At 43.4% G+C, this 14542-nt stretch overlaps 1 protein-coding gene across 6 annotated transcripts; it reads right to left on the bottom strand.

The window, feature by feature from the left end:
- Nucleotides 1-3188: 3188 nt before the first annotated feature.
- On the bottom strand, nt 3189-14184 carry zgc:91944 (uncharacterized protein LOC436941 homolog). Of its 6 annotated transcripts, none has more exons than XM_061815747.1 (11): nt 13953-14181; nt 13278-13398; nt 11999-12458; nt 11653-11738; nt 10014-10124; nt 9323-9529; nt 7966-8119; nt 7108-7190; nt 6899-6994; nt 6712-6827; nt 3189-6621 (listed from the first exon to the last, which is right to left on the bottom strand). In XM_061815747.1, the coding sequence occupies exons 2-11, from the start codon at nt 13357-13359 to the stop codon at nt 6481-6483; spliced, it is 1536 nt and encodes a 511-aa protein (XP_061671731.1). In that variant the 5' UTR covers nt 13360-13398; nt 13953-14181; the 3' UTR covers nt 3189-6480. The 6 variants fall into 6 exon arrangements, with proteins under 6 accessions (XP_061671731.1, XP_061671706.1, XP_061671725.1 ...); XM_061815722.1 differs by having other exon boundaries at nt 6712-6830; nt 13953-14180; XM_061815741.1 differs by lacking the exon at nt 13953-14181 and adding an exon at nt 13609-13916 and having other exon boundaries at nt 6712-6830.
- Between the last annotated feature and the right edge of the window lie 358 nt (nt 14185-14542).

The raw sequence follows: 14542 nt of genomic DNA, 5'->3' as shown, positions 1-14542 counted from the left end.
AATCAAGAGTAATGTATACTTGATGTTACGAAGCTCTGTATATAAGGACAAAATTTATATATAGTAACACATAATTCTTGCACTCATTTTAAAGATATGCCAGAGCAAAACTGTCTTCTTTCTCAAAAGATGTAAATTTATTGAGTTTTACTCATCTATGGGTATTCTCAGTGTTTACATGTTCATATTCATATAAATGTTTATTTTTTATCTGCTATTTCTATAACACATCTTTCTAGTGGTTAACAATCTTTAATCTTTAGAAATTATGTATTCTCAAATTTGTACTCGCATATGAACTGAAAAGAGAACAAGTTGACATAGTAAAGGTCAAAAAAAGTGTTGACGCCGGAGTACTTGTGTATTTGTGGCTATGCATGTAATACAATATAAATTTGAATAAGGCCTTGAGGGAGTGTAAATGATTATTCGGCCTCTTTCGGCGTGCTGCTTTAAATCGTGCCCGGAGGTTGTCGAACCGCAACCCGAGCGTCTAATCAGATCGAAACGTAACTTTTTTTTTTTAACGATGACGCAGCGCGTTTGGGCAGTAGGACGTGTCGCATGAGCGCACGAAGGCACAGTTGATGCGCTGGAAGTTGCTTCGGGCCAGCTGGTGGGGAAACCCACGGAGCGTGGGCGAAAACGTTTGATGCGGCCACCCGTACAATTTTAAATCAAATACCCAAGAGGAACGGTGATAAAAAAAAAAAACTGTTTCCATCGCGTTCGTCCTCATTGGGGTCACCGGTGAGCTGGAGCCTGGCCCACCTGACTTTGAGCGAGAGGCTGTAAGTGGTCCCAGGAGCTAAAACGGAGCCCTGAGACTTCAATAATCCTAAAAAACCGATGTGAGCACGTAATACTGTACATAAGTGGTCTCAAATTCAATTCACATCGGGGGCTGATGTGGGCACATTCGAGCTGAGGCCGGGCACAAATTAAGATAAGCAGGGAAGCTAGTGTAAACAAGTTGTGTGCAAAACTGCTCATGAAACTCTCCGCGGCAATACCACTGTAACTTTCACTCTCTACTTGCATCAAGCCTGGTCGCCGTCACTCCCCCGAGCCACAACCTCACCGTGATTGGTGGCTTGGTCAGCTATGCACACAACACTGTAAAAGTGCCCTTCATATAAAACTTCAGGGCCGCACTGTCATTTAACTTTCGTAGTAAGGTGGGGGCCACAAAATACCATCTTGGGGGCCGCAAATGGCCCGCGGGCCACCAGTTGAGACCCACTGCTGTACATGGAACCCGCTTACAGGAAGGCCAAAGCGGAGACTCGAACCAGGTAGCTGTTGGTTATACACCTCATTGCCACCTCAAAAATCTTTGAACCACAAATGTTTATAATATAGACCAGGGGTCACCAACGCGGTGCCCGTGGGCGAATGGTAGCCCACGAGGACCATGTAAGGCGCCGGCAAGGTATGTTCTAAAAATAACATAGGCCACAAAATGTGACTACTATTTGTGTTTTAAATTCTGAATCGGACTTACTTACGTGAATTCAAATTTTAAAATACCTGTAATGTCGTTGACTACAATAAATTAAAACAAAAACATTTTATGTACGTGGAATGAACCGAGTCTGAAATTTGCCGCACACAGGTCACGTAGCCCTTCGTTAGATCGGTGCTCACGAAGTAGCCCTCAGCCTCAAAAAGGTTGCTGAGCCCTGTTCTAGACACTAAAAACATGTTTGGAAAAAACTGAATTATGCACCACTGCCTCACTTTTAGTGTGATCAGGCACCAAGGATATTAAAAAAAAAAAAGGTGCACACTAAAGACCACAAGAAAATAAATGACAAACAAAACTCAACTCATCATAGTTATGTTCAATAATACTGTTAATAAATAACTTGTGTCTCCTAAAGAGGGACAAAATATTGGATGACTTGAAACATGTAGGAACCCACTTGGCCTTTAAGCGTGCACGCGTGTCCATATTCATTCTTGCATAATCAAAAGATGATTTGATGCTAATGAATGGATTAAAACATTGATAGTAGATTCCGACAAGAGCCTCAAGGCCAAAGATTACTACAACGAGATCAATGTGTCTCTGTGAGTAGTAAAAAGAATTATGACTTTCCAAAATGCCAAACTTTGCGGTTAATTTGGCCTCACGGCGCTCAGGCACCATGCGCGGCGCTCGACCGCAAATAAATTTAACAAGATGGAACACGTGAATAGGAGGGTAGTGATCACTTTCTACGGCTTAAGAGGGGCTAAAATGTTGGAAATGGCCGCGGAGTGAATTTGGGGGCATTGGTCTGCTTGAGCATCTAACCTGCAGGCAACATTTTCATGCAATTAACAATGACGAGATTGGATCGGATCGTTGCTCGAAGAAATCAGCAATTAAGCCTCAAGAGTTCAAGGAAGAAGGTTTCAAACAGAATTGGACCGAACCAAAATAAGGCCCACTTCCCAACTTCATTTGGCACTACGCAGTACTGCCATCTGCTGCTGAGAACTGGTGCCTATTATTGAAGTATTTATATTGCTTACATCAAATTAAGAGAAACACATTTGTGAGTTTTACTGGTATGATGCCTAAATGCATTCATTAAAAACAAATTATACGTGGGTACTTATAAGAATCATCATCATAATCATAAGATAGTGTAAAAAAATCCCATAGAGTATACTTTAAGGTAATGTTTAAACTGAACAAAAATACACGTTATTGCTCCCATTTTTCATGATCTGAACTCTTAAGATCTAATCATGTGAAGCATATTTAGTTACCTTGTGTATGAAATGTGCTATATACATAAATTTACTTTGGTCTAATGCTACGCCAAAGTCCTATTTCGTTGCAATTATTCTCACAAATCTGCCTAAATGTTCGAGAGCACAATATTCAACAGAAATAAAACTTGTGTGCATGGGAAAAAAATCTTTGCTGTTTGAGTTCATCTCGTGAAAAAGAAGAGTTGCATTTATGTTCAGTGTTTAATGACGCAGAATTTCTAACACATTACTTTTTAGATCATCAGTAGCTCATAATGGTAAATTTTCATTCCATCATCCACTCTATTGGATTACGCTTACTCTAAAAGTTCTGACATTTAATATAAAAGAAAACAGAAATACAAGCGCTACAATTACATGCAATATAAATGGTACGATATGAGGTAGCGCATCAAAAGACAATAAACGGGACATATCGCAGCCATCGTTAACAATACTTTTTATTGTTGCTTGCCGTCAGATAAAAGCAGATAGCAAGGAGCATAATAACAATAATCAGTTTCGGAGGGTTTCCTATGGAGGGCGGACCACCCCCCATCCACTGACAAAAAAAATGCTACAAGACACCGTGTCAAGAACAGTCACAACAATGGCTGCCATTGGCTTGTAACATGGATTCCTCTTAAAGAGTGTTGGCTAGTGTTGCACTGAAGACCACCTCCACCGCCATCCACACCTTTGGCATCAGGAGGTAACACGATCGGAGAAACATCGGCCACAGTTCCGCAAATAGTGGCTACTCGACTGCAGGTGCGAGGGAGGCGTTTGTTACGGGAGAGAGTGTCCACATTTTTGTAATACGATCCAGTATCGGTTTACGATCACACTGGCGACTTGAGATAGGAGTTTAATACATTTAACACCCATTATTATTATTATTATTTTTTGATGAAGTGTTCAGCTGAATGGACCTTTCCGACCTGTGAATCACTCGTACAATAATAGCCAATCAGATAGCCGCAATGTCTTAACCCCTGGCTTGACACGCCCCCGTCGCCACATTGTCCCACAAGCAATGCCGGTTGTCAGTAGCGTGCGCTTGGAAAAGTTAATGTTACCAAGAAAATGGTTATCAGATGCGCTTGGGGAGCGTGCAATTCTGATGAAAGATATCCCGCTAGGTTAGAAGGAGCCCGTTTGATTCATTTTCCAAAGCCTTAAACACAGTTGACCAAGTGTCTACGATGGATTAACTAAATGTTTGATTGAATTATTATCAGTGCTTTATACATTGCAGGAGAACAACTTTCACTTTGTTAGTGTATCACTGACCTGGCGAATGAAGAGTGGAATGTTTTATGCCAAAGAATGGGGTTAGTGTTACGTAAAGGCACCACGTCATGCAAGGGAAACGTCTATCTGCCCATTTGTATCGCATCGGACTTTTAAGACAGAGCACTGGCTTCGATTACCAGCCAAGTCAAATGAATACACCCAGTCACTTGTAAAGACTATAATGATATTACTCGTGATCTTTCGAAGTAAAAAGTACTCACCCTGCGATACATACGCAGTACGATTCCACTATTTTATCCTGTTGGATTTCAATATGAAGTTTGTGAGGCGTCAAACCTTTTTTTGCATCGATCGCCAACGTCTCTCTGTAACGCTGACATTGCGTCCTGCTCTGTCCAAAATCTTAATTCCTATATCATATCCTTGTGTGAAATAGTTGAGACTTCTCTGGACAAGTCACATTTGGCAAAAAAACACACCCCAATATTATCTGGAATATGCGATAGAATCGACTTCAAACCTGTTCTGTTCAATCCCCATTTTGAAAACTTGTGTGACATGGCTGAGGGGCGGAGCTTAAGGTCGCCATCAGAAAGGTCCATTGAGTTTACTGCCACAATAGAGCAGTTGTATCTAAATTTGGATCTAAATCATCTGAATGGCAGCTTGTATCTCAAAAAACTCAAATTGGATCACTTGTATCTCAAGGCATCACTGTATTAGCATCAAGCTAAACAAGAGACAGACTGCGTAGATACAGTCCCGTAGCTTACTGGAACATAAAGATGGATGCACATTATTGCATGAGACCGCATCCCAGCCCCCACTAGAACACTAAAAAATCTTTAATACTGTGATACGCCTTGTGTGAAAAAGCGCTTTTTGTGAACTGAGGTAATTACAGGTATGTCCCTTTTTTCTCCCTAATAGGAAAAAGATGGCATCTATTAGAGAGCGGCATTGACTTGTGGATGACACACTGCTTACTAATCGGGGCGCAGCGTGTATTTGAGGGACAACCACGAGGTTGAGGAAATATGGTTTAAAAAAAAAAAAATGGAAAATTATAGAATTTCCTTCAGGTGAAAAGACTATTTACCTTGGTAGATGCTGCAGTTTTGGTTAACTATTTATGTCCGTGTACAATCTGAGGTAATTACAGTTACGACCCGTTTTTTTTTATTTTTTTCCCCCGCTGATGGGAAAAGGCAGGCTTTTATTTCAGGGAGGCGTTTCGATTTGTCTTAAAGAGGACGACGCAGAGGGACGGCCACTATTTGAGGAAATACGGTTTCGGACGAGCACGTTTGTCCATTTTATGAACAATTCGGGAGCGACTTCCGGGACGCTTGAAGTCTGCTAGTCATGTTTCAAGTTTGACAACGCTACAGTATATTTCTGCTAATGTCGTTAGTTTGAAGAAAAAGCACCCACAAACGCGATTATCCTCTGGGTTATTATGTACACAAGCGGTATTATTACTATTAGAGTGAGGATCCACTTTTGAAGTGCAGTACGCAAGCAAAAGCTTTTAGCTTATTCCAATAAAGGAGGAAGAAGACGGCGTTGTGATTTTCAATCACATTGACGTTTGTTTTGCTGGAAAGAAGCTTTACAGGCTTGGAAAATGAGGTTAGATGAGGGGGGGGTGGGGGGGAGGAAAAAAAAAAGGAGCAACAAGAGCAGCATCGAGTTCAACAAAGAAATGATGGATAGTCCTCGCTTTGTTCTTCTAATAAAAAAAATGTATAAATAGAAAATCCTGTTTGGAGTGAGCGTGGATGTGATGAAGAAAATCTCTTGAAGCGTACAGGCACAGACGCGCACGCATACGTACATACATACACACGCACATCTGGTGCACTTCTTCTCTGACTTGATCCACCATTGTTGGATTTCCTGAGATTCCAGGTGTCCCTCAGGGCTTTGCAAACTCCAACGATAGACGCATTATTTGATCACTTGACTCTTAGAGGTCGGACGTCAGCACCAGAGAAACCAAAATAAAAACAACCAAACAAAAACACACATTCATGCAGACGAGATCTTTGAAAACGTCTCTCTGACCTGACCTGCAGGCACTTCATCAGCACTCAGCGTTAAAAAGAAAGCATGAGGCGAAGAAAATATTAAAACAAACAAAAAAAAAAAGAACAAAGATTAAAATGGGTGAGGTATTTTTTAGGTAATTCTAAGGAATTTAGGCTTGTTAATACCACGTCGGAATGCACTACACATTCATATATATGTTTATGGATATATTTATATATGTACTGTATATTGCTGTTAACATAATTAGCAGGATAACTTTCGATAAATATGGCAGCCTCTTTCTTTTCAGAGGCACCCTTGAGTGAGCTTCAGAGCCCGACGCTGTCGTCAGCCACCCGAGGAGGAAGCAGACCCCTTTTTTCATTTCTTTTCTTTTTTTTTTTAAAGTATTTCAATTAAAATTCAAATGACTTCACCAGCTTTTGGTCACTCCTCGTCCACAGTTTCCCTTTTTGCATCCTTCTCTTTCTGTTCCGCCACCTGTACGGCTGGGCTGGGGAGGACTTCGGGGGTGGGCCTGACAGAGAGGTCTTGTTGTTCCACCATCCTCTGCGTGGACACCTCCTCCTGTTAACAAGGAAGCACCAAGAATTATTAAATTCTACATTGAATATCACTTATGCAATATGCCCGTTACTCGCATCAGCAGTGACCCACCTGCTCTGAGAAACGTTGATTGACCTGATCGGCGAACTCTTGCATCTCCCCTTCTTCGCCGTTGGAGTGGCAGCTGGGACTCGGGACCTCAATGCCGTGACTTTCCAAAATGGCGGCTTCTATACATACATAAACGGCGTAAAACTTTCAGAGAGGCTTCTTCCTCGCTCCCATATCAAGTGCTCACCGATATTCGCTCTCCGCTTCATCTCCTTACGGCGGTTAGCGAACCAGTTATACACCTTTAATGCTGTCACACGCTCAAACTCAGACAGCTTGCAGCCTGAACACAAAAGACGCACGGAATAACCGTGTCAAAGCTCAGCAAATTCCTTACCGCACCTATTTATAGTGTAGCTATCCCCATAATGCTCGGCTTCAAAAGTCTTTTGGCACCTGGTTTCTGGATGACCGAGTTGCAGGCGTTGGCGATCTCTTCCCGCTTCGCTTCGTCGGGGTACTGATTCTCCACGAAGAAGCTGGAAGAGCGACGGAAATATTCAAATCGTGCTGACCCGCTTCCTCCGCGGGAGTGAAGAGAACCATTTCAAATACAGAACTCAAGTTAAATCAGTTCAGATGGATTTAAAAGTAGCCGGGTTGGAATAACTTTTCTCGTTCACTGGGTTGTCTTACAAAGTGCCTGACATGCACACACATACACGTCTGTCCTTGGGTCTAAAGAAGCTCCTTGGGATCAGCACTGCAGAGGGCCCCGTGTGGTCTTATTACCGTGAGTGCACCGAGTACTTACTGCACGTGTCTAATAGACAAATCAATTGCACACAGTGGGTGGCAATGTTTGTATGGGGCGGGACTTGGAGGTGTGTGTGTGTGTGTGTGTGTGTAGGGGTAGGAGCAATGCTACTTTGTCAGCATCCTCCTGGGTAGCTGAGAAAGAGAAGAGTTTATATTCCACAGCAGCAGCGGTAATAAAAAACTGCTTAATAAAATCAGCACAAATGGAGGAGGGGGCTGGGGGAGAAGCATATGCTTCAAATGTGCGTGCGATGGCATTTGCTGTGAGGAATTAGAAAATAATGATAGATTTGTTCAAGGGTTTTTGCAGTACTAGGCTGAAACAGTAAAAACACTGAAAAAGACTGCATTTTTTCAAGAACATTTTAATCATGTTATAAACACCACTGTATGGTATGTTGCTTGTAATTAAAGTGGGCGCTGATAGGTTAAATCACACAGTCCGAAAACATCAGGCAGTAGAAGACACCCGCCCTGTCTTGTAGAGTCTCTTACCTCTCCATGATGGACTGGCACTCCTTCCTCCAGGTAAAGCGGCTTCCCCGGCGCAGCCTCAGCGGCGCCCCGACGATCGCCGGTCGGTCAGCCATGATCCCCGTCCGCCAGTCCGGTTCTTCCTTCACCATTGAACGCATGGATAAAGTTGCGCCTGGAGGAGAGAGGGCATTTGCGTGGTTGTCAGAATGCAGATTGCAGAACACACGATTAGGGTCTGGATTCATTTTATCGAGCAGAGTGCCCCAGTTTAAAATTGTGATACAATATACAGGTGCATTGCAATACATTAATTCCAGTGATAATTTAAAAAATGAACTTTTATACTACACGAAGAAGGGAACATTTAATTTTGTTTTGGCATTGTTACGTTAATAGCACTTTACTTTTAACATGGAAATTAGTTTGGGATTTGTCTTCTGGAAAGTATGCATTTTTTTAATAATTCTGTATAATATTATACAGTGAACAGACACCGGTTGCAGGGGATTACTGCCAAAAAAAAAAAAAAAAAAAAAAAAAAAAAAAATCATACTGCATAGTAGGTTCACTTTCAGTTGAACCACTGAAATAAAAGTTTTCTTTTATTTATACTCCAAATGATTAAAATGCACCTGTATAATTAACCCATTCATGGGCAGGGTGGCAATTTTTTTCCTTATTGAGATAAAAGTCTCCTAACAGGCCACAATCAAGGAAATAACACATCTTTTTCATTTATGGTTAAGTTATATGATAACTTTACTAATTTATAATCTCGTCCCACTGCTAATTTTGACCGATGAGTTATCCTCTCCTGATACCAAATTATGGCTAAAGATTAAAACACTTAAATATTTTGATATACTGAAGGATATAATGCATGAAAATCATGATGTCCCAAAAATGGGACGCTGCCCACGAATGGGTTATTATTAAAACTAAACTCGACACTAAAATGATCTCAAAGCATGTGGGTCAAACAGGTTTAGGTCCTGTGGTAGTACTTCCAAAAGGGATAAGTAGGACAAAACTGGAGCAAATGTATTGGAATGCTCAGCCTACAGGAAGTAAAGATAAAATGGAAATACTGTATCTTTGCAGCTATAATAGCTTCCACTATGCTGGGAATACTTTGTACAAGAATGTGGAGCTAGTCTGCGGGAATTCAGAAGAAATATTTCTTTTATGTCTCATGGGCTTGAGAGCTCTAGTACTACCACACCAAACTCAAGCATTTCTTTATGGACCTTGCTTTGTGGTCTAGTGCCCATTCCAAAGTCAGCCAGTAACACAAAGGGGCTTTACCCCCCCAAAAAAAAAGTCTTGAGAAGGGGTCTTTGGTGTTTGGAGTGGAACAGGGAGGGTCCAGGGTTACCTGGCTGGGCTGCGGTGGCGGCGGCAGTGTACCACGGCAGCAAGTGCATCAACAGCTCTCTCTGCCTGCTCCACACGGGGTTGGAGTTGGGGTTGAGGTTGGTGTTGGGGTTGGGAAGGCAGCCGCTCGCCCCCGCCGCCAGCCCATCTCTGTCCCCTCCCCTGGCCCTGGGACTCGCGCTGTGCTGGCTTTCACTCCACCTCAGCCCTTCAGTCAGGGTAAGATTGCAGACATCAGTTGGCGCAAATGGAATTTGTATTGTGCCGTGCTGTGCAATCAGCCAATGAGAATTTGCTGCTTCGTATTCTTTTTGCCGTGTCAGCCGAGTGAATATAAGCTTTAATCAGAAGCAAAGCGCTGTGGCTCCGTTGGATCGGAGCCACTGCGGAGGATCATTGTTGTTATTGTTAGTATCGGTCCGTGTAGGAGGGAAAACCAGCACCAGAGTAGCTCCAGTATGAGAACTACAGCAAAGCGTCAAGGATGGAGCGGGTAAAGATATGAAAGCAAAGATGAAAGGAGGAAGAGGATGTGTGTGTCTCAAGTGAACTATTTTTGGGCATGACAAGACAAAGACAAGATCAAAGTTGTGTGCGCCATCTTCCGCATGCAGGAGGAAGTAGGAGTAAGCAAGCGTTCCTTGAAATCCCGATTGAAACCGTAACCTTATCGGTCTTCGCCGAGCCCTCACCTGGGTTGTTTCTCTCCAGCAGGTACCAGCGGTAGAAAGCTCTGCGCTTGGAGTCGCTCATCTCCAGACCCTGCTGCAGCAACCACTGCGAAATGTAACTCTGACTGATGCCTGAGTAAAGGAGTTAAAAAATATCACAACTTCCAAAAAAAAAAAAAAAAAAACAAGCAAATTGGGGTCAAAATGTTTTTCTGCTATATAATCAGAATCATCTTTAGTTGCTGAGTGCGTCACGAACACACAAAGAATTTTTCTCCAGTACTTGGAGCTGCTTTTGTACAACAACAGACAACAACTGTGACAAAACATAATTTTAGGACATAAAAACATTATGGAGAGTCACTTTGCAGTAGTTCTCCTTCCACGAGCAGCAATATAAATCAATGCCGTTTGTGGGGTATTACGCGTGTGTCACGGGTAATATTCAGATTTTTAAATTCTGGACGAAGTGTAGTGCTAGCTCCACGCCTAGTTGTTATGGTAACAAAATCCAGACTCGCTATTGGCGCAGTGGAAAAGGCCGGGGCATGACAGATGGAGACAAAACTGACCACTTGCAGCAGGATGAGAAAAGGTTTGATATATGATATGATATGAGATCACAAATATGTCATCATGACAGCTGGGAACTGTTTTAAATTGTGGAAGAAAGGAATAAATTGCCTCCTTTCTTGTTAAAAATGTATGCCATTGGCTACCTTTCATGTGTCATTAAAATTCAATGCTTTGCTTGCAAAGCATGAAATAAGACTAGCTAACTTATTATATTTGCACGACAATTCATAAAGTTAAACTGTTACAGTAAATATTTCTTGCACGATTAATGAAAATTTTATGCAGGACACCAATGTTCCATAGGATCTGCGCAACTGCGCATTTGTCGCACACTCTCAGCGCTGATGAAAAGAGATCCAGCGCAGTGAACTACAGTCTGATGTTTTGTTTTGTTTTTTGTTTAAATCATGCCAGCACACTGCCTCTCACAACGATCTGCGGCCACACAATCTACTTCCTGGTTTACCTGACTCCGCCCCCGCCGCTCATAAAGGGGTAATTACAATTGGTATGTAATGCTCAAATTCCACCTTGGCACAGCCTGATCGAGGATGAAAGCACAGGCGATACAGTCCCCAAAAAGCTAATTCTGTATTTTAAATCTAGGAAGCAATATAATATTAACCCTAAAACAGTTTGGGAGCATCATTCAGCTTTCAACATGCATTGCCAAAGATATTCTGCAAGCAATAATTCAGTTTTACACCAAGAAAAACAGACGGGGATATCATTGTGGGTTAAAAAAAAAAATAAATGAAACAAAGTTGAAAGCGACATTTCAAATTTATAGTTCATAGTTGGCTTGGTTTGGTTAGCAATGTACATTTTTGTTTGTTGACATTTTCAGTGTAAGTTTGTAAAAACACAAAATTGTTCTTAAAAATGTTCTGATGTGAATGTAACCTGAACCTTTTAATGAGCCCGTGTAACTTCAACGGATGACACTGATTGACCATAGCGTGTACGTCTGATGATGCTCACAGTGGTCAAAGGGAGCACTCACGGCCTTATAGTGTGTTTGCTCAGACACGTCAACATTGATTAATTGATTTTAATGGGAACGGATTCCGTCGTCTTTTCTTACCTGTAACTTGTCCCACGATTGCCTGAGAGATCCTGCGGTTGTTGAGGAAGGTTTTGATCTCCTCTTTCACCAGGTTACTATCCCTCCTGTGAAAGTTACAAACAGTAACAGAGTAACTTTGCATGCTGCTGGATAGCTGAACTTATTCAGAGAAAAGTCCCCCCACCCCCAGCCATCCCAGTACACCTGACCTGAATTAACGGGACTACACTTGCCGTGGAACAGCCTGCAGCTCTGGGGAACTCAAGTGCCATTACCTGAAGTTATAATAGCTTGTCTTTGTCTGTCCCTTTATTCGCTTCTATTCACCCTAACTCGGTGCTAATTCATGCCTGACCGTCCTCACCTCATGTACTCCTCAACCTTCTCCTCCAGGTCCCACTCCTCCTCCCCGACAATGTCGTAGCTGAACGAGCGCTGCACGGGGACGCTGGTGGGGTACAGGGGAGGAGGCGAAGCTTCAAAGCTGTTGCTGGGGGACAGCGCGGCGCCGTCCAGGCCGGAGGTCTGCGTGGTGGCCGAGGCGAGGGAGAGAGATGAGGCGGACGAAGAAGAGGACGGTGCCGGTGCGGACGTGGTGGCGTGTGTGTTGTTGCTGCTGCTGCTGTTGTTGTTGTTGTTGTTACTGGAAGGGGCCGTGTGGGAGTCACAGTGAGGCGGACGGCGGTCTGGGTCGAGCCTCTCCAGAGACTCTAAAGCGTGGACGATCTGAGGTTTGGTCATGCCAGAGAGGCGCAGACGCTGCAGGAGGTCGATTTGCTCGATGGTGTAGCGTGGCTCTACCCCGCAGCACTCCATTCTGACATCTGCACAAGAGATACACACACTCCACGACATCAGGTACACCTGCGCAACTCTAGAAGACCCATCCATCCCTTTATCCGAGGTCAGGTGGCGGGGAGGGGGGAGTAGCTTTAGCAGGGATGCCCGGACTTTTCTCAACACAGACACGTCATCCAGCTGAATCGAAGGGCACAAAAAGACAAACAAAACCGACGGTCAATTTTGTGTCTCCAATGAGCCAAACAAATTAAGTTTGGGGAAGGTGGAAGGAAGCTGGAGCACTAAAAAAAAAAAAATGCAAACACACTGAAAAGTTGCAACCTCTATAGAGGAAGGCTGGAGTAGGCATTCAAGCACAAAACCTCAGAACTGTGAGGCAAATGTTTTATCCACTAGTCTGTGTGTATTTTTCACCTCTCATTATTTCGTCCCCGATGACAGCTGGGATAAGGCTCCAGCAGTCCCTTGTGAGGATAAACGGCTCAGAAAATGGATGGATGGGTGACTAAAATAGTCAAAACATCTCTTGGTATGTGGCAGGGCAATGAGTTAAAAGGACTACTTATATTAGTAGATATTAAACAAAAATTCACAAGTCACCATTGAGACATGTCCAACATTTTTTTCTTTAAAGACAAGCTTGTTGTATAACTTGTTGTTGTATAAGACATCCAGGAATGTCAATCTGTTTCTTCAATTAAGTCCAAAGTTGAAACTTCCTTTAAAAGTTGCAGTAAAGCCAACTCGACGCATTCATTGAATTCAGAGTTTTCCAAAATCATTCCGGACAGACAATAAATGTCATGTCACTGATGTGAACCCCCCAGCCGCCGTTAGCCTACCTGATGGAGGGGGCGACACGGACAGGCGCCCCGGGAGTGGCTCCGCGCTTCGGGTCGCAGCGGGGACGCACCACTGCCGCATGGCTCCACTCGGCGAGGAGTTCCGCTCGCGGTGGACCTCCTAGAGACAGCGGGCGTACCGCAGTGTGTCGCGGTGGTTAAAAGGCTATTAGCATGCTGGCAGACCGACAGCCTCAAGATGACTTGCCGGAAGGCTAATTTGGCTAAGCTAACGTCGCTAACTCCGGCTGGTTCCCTGGAGCCTGCTCCGAAACCATTCGTTAAGTCAAACGTTACCAATCAAATGAAATGCGGAAATCGTAGCACTCACGTTTCAAAACAAAAGTACATTCCACGCCATGCTTAACGAAGCGTTGTTAAACTTTGTTTTATTTTGAAAAGCAAAAGAAGGAAAGTTGCCACGGTTGTACACATTGACGCGGTAGTCCGCCTGGTCTCGGTTAACTTATCTAAACTTGCACATTGGACGCTCAAAAAGTATTACAGTAATACAACTAAAATGTGTTGCTACATAGCAACAAAATCGGTGTCTATTTAGATTGCCATCATTAATGGTGGCTGTTTCTGTCGGGTTAGCTACGTAGCTAGCACAGTTAGCTCGTCGCTAACTAGCACCGAGGTGGTCGGTCCCACGGCGGACGGCATCTCGCTTACCTCTTCTCGGGGGCGATGGACGAACAGCTGCCCCCGGCTGGCTGGAGCGAGGGTTGGAAAGCTGTCAATCCCCCCAAAAAAGTGTCTATCGTCCCCCCAGTTCTCCGGCCCCTGAGTTTTTTTTTTCCTTTAAAAAAGGAAAATGATTATTTTTACAGCCGGGAAAGGAGCACCCACGGCTGGGTCATGTTGTCTTTGGGCTATGCAGCAATACTGTATGCAAATACAGTACAAGGAGTCTCGATTTATGACCCCCCCCCGTCCCCCCCCCCCCTTCACCCGATACCACCGCCATCAAGTACATCGGTATTATTACGACTTCCGGTTGTGCCATAAACACCCCACGAAGAACCCCAAACGGCACAAAAATGAAATATATGTCATTTAAACACACTTTTAAGGAAGAAAATGTGAAACAAGAGCAAATATTAACCCAGTGAGCACCTTCTACACAAATTTGATTTGTTGTCAACAAATGAGACAAATGGGAATGTATAACAGTGATACTGGACATATTTGTATTATACGTCTCAAGATGGCCCTCAAACGTCCCACTGGACATGGATAGTGACAAGTTTATAACGATTATT

Source organism: Syngnathoides biaculeatus, chromosome 1 (genome assembly GCF_019802595.1).
Source record: "Syngnathoides biaculeatus isolate LvHL_M chromosome 1, ASM1980259v1, whole genome shotgun sequence".
Classification (NCBI taxonomy): domain Eukaryota; kingdom Metazoa; phylum Chordata; class Actinopteri; order Syngnathiformes; family Syngnathidae; genus Syngnathoides; species Syngnathoides biaculeatus.
Note: the sequence above shows the minus strand (reverse complement) of the source record. Positions and strands in the feature narration are given on the sequence as shown.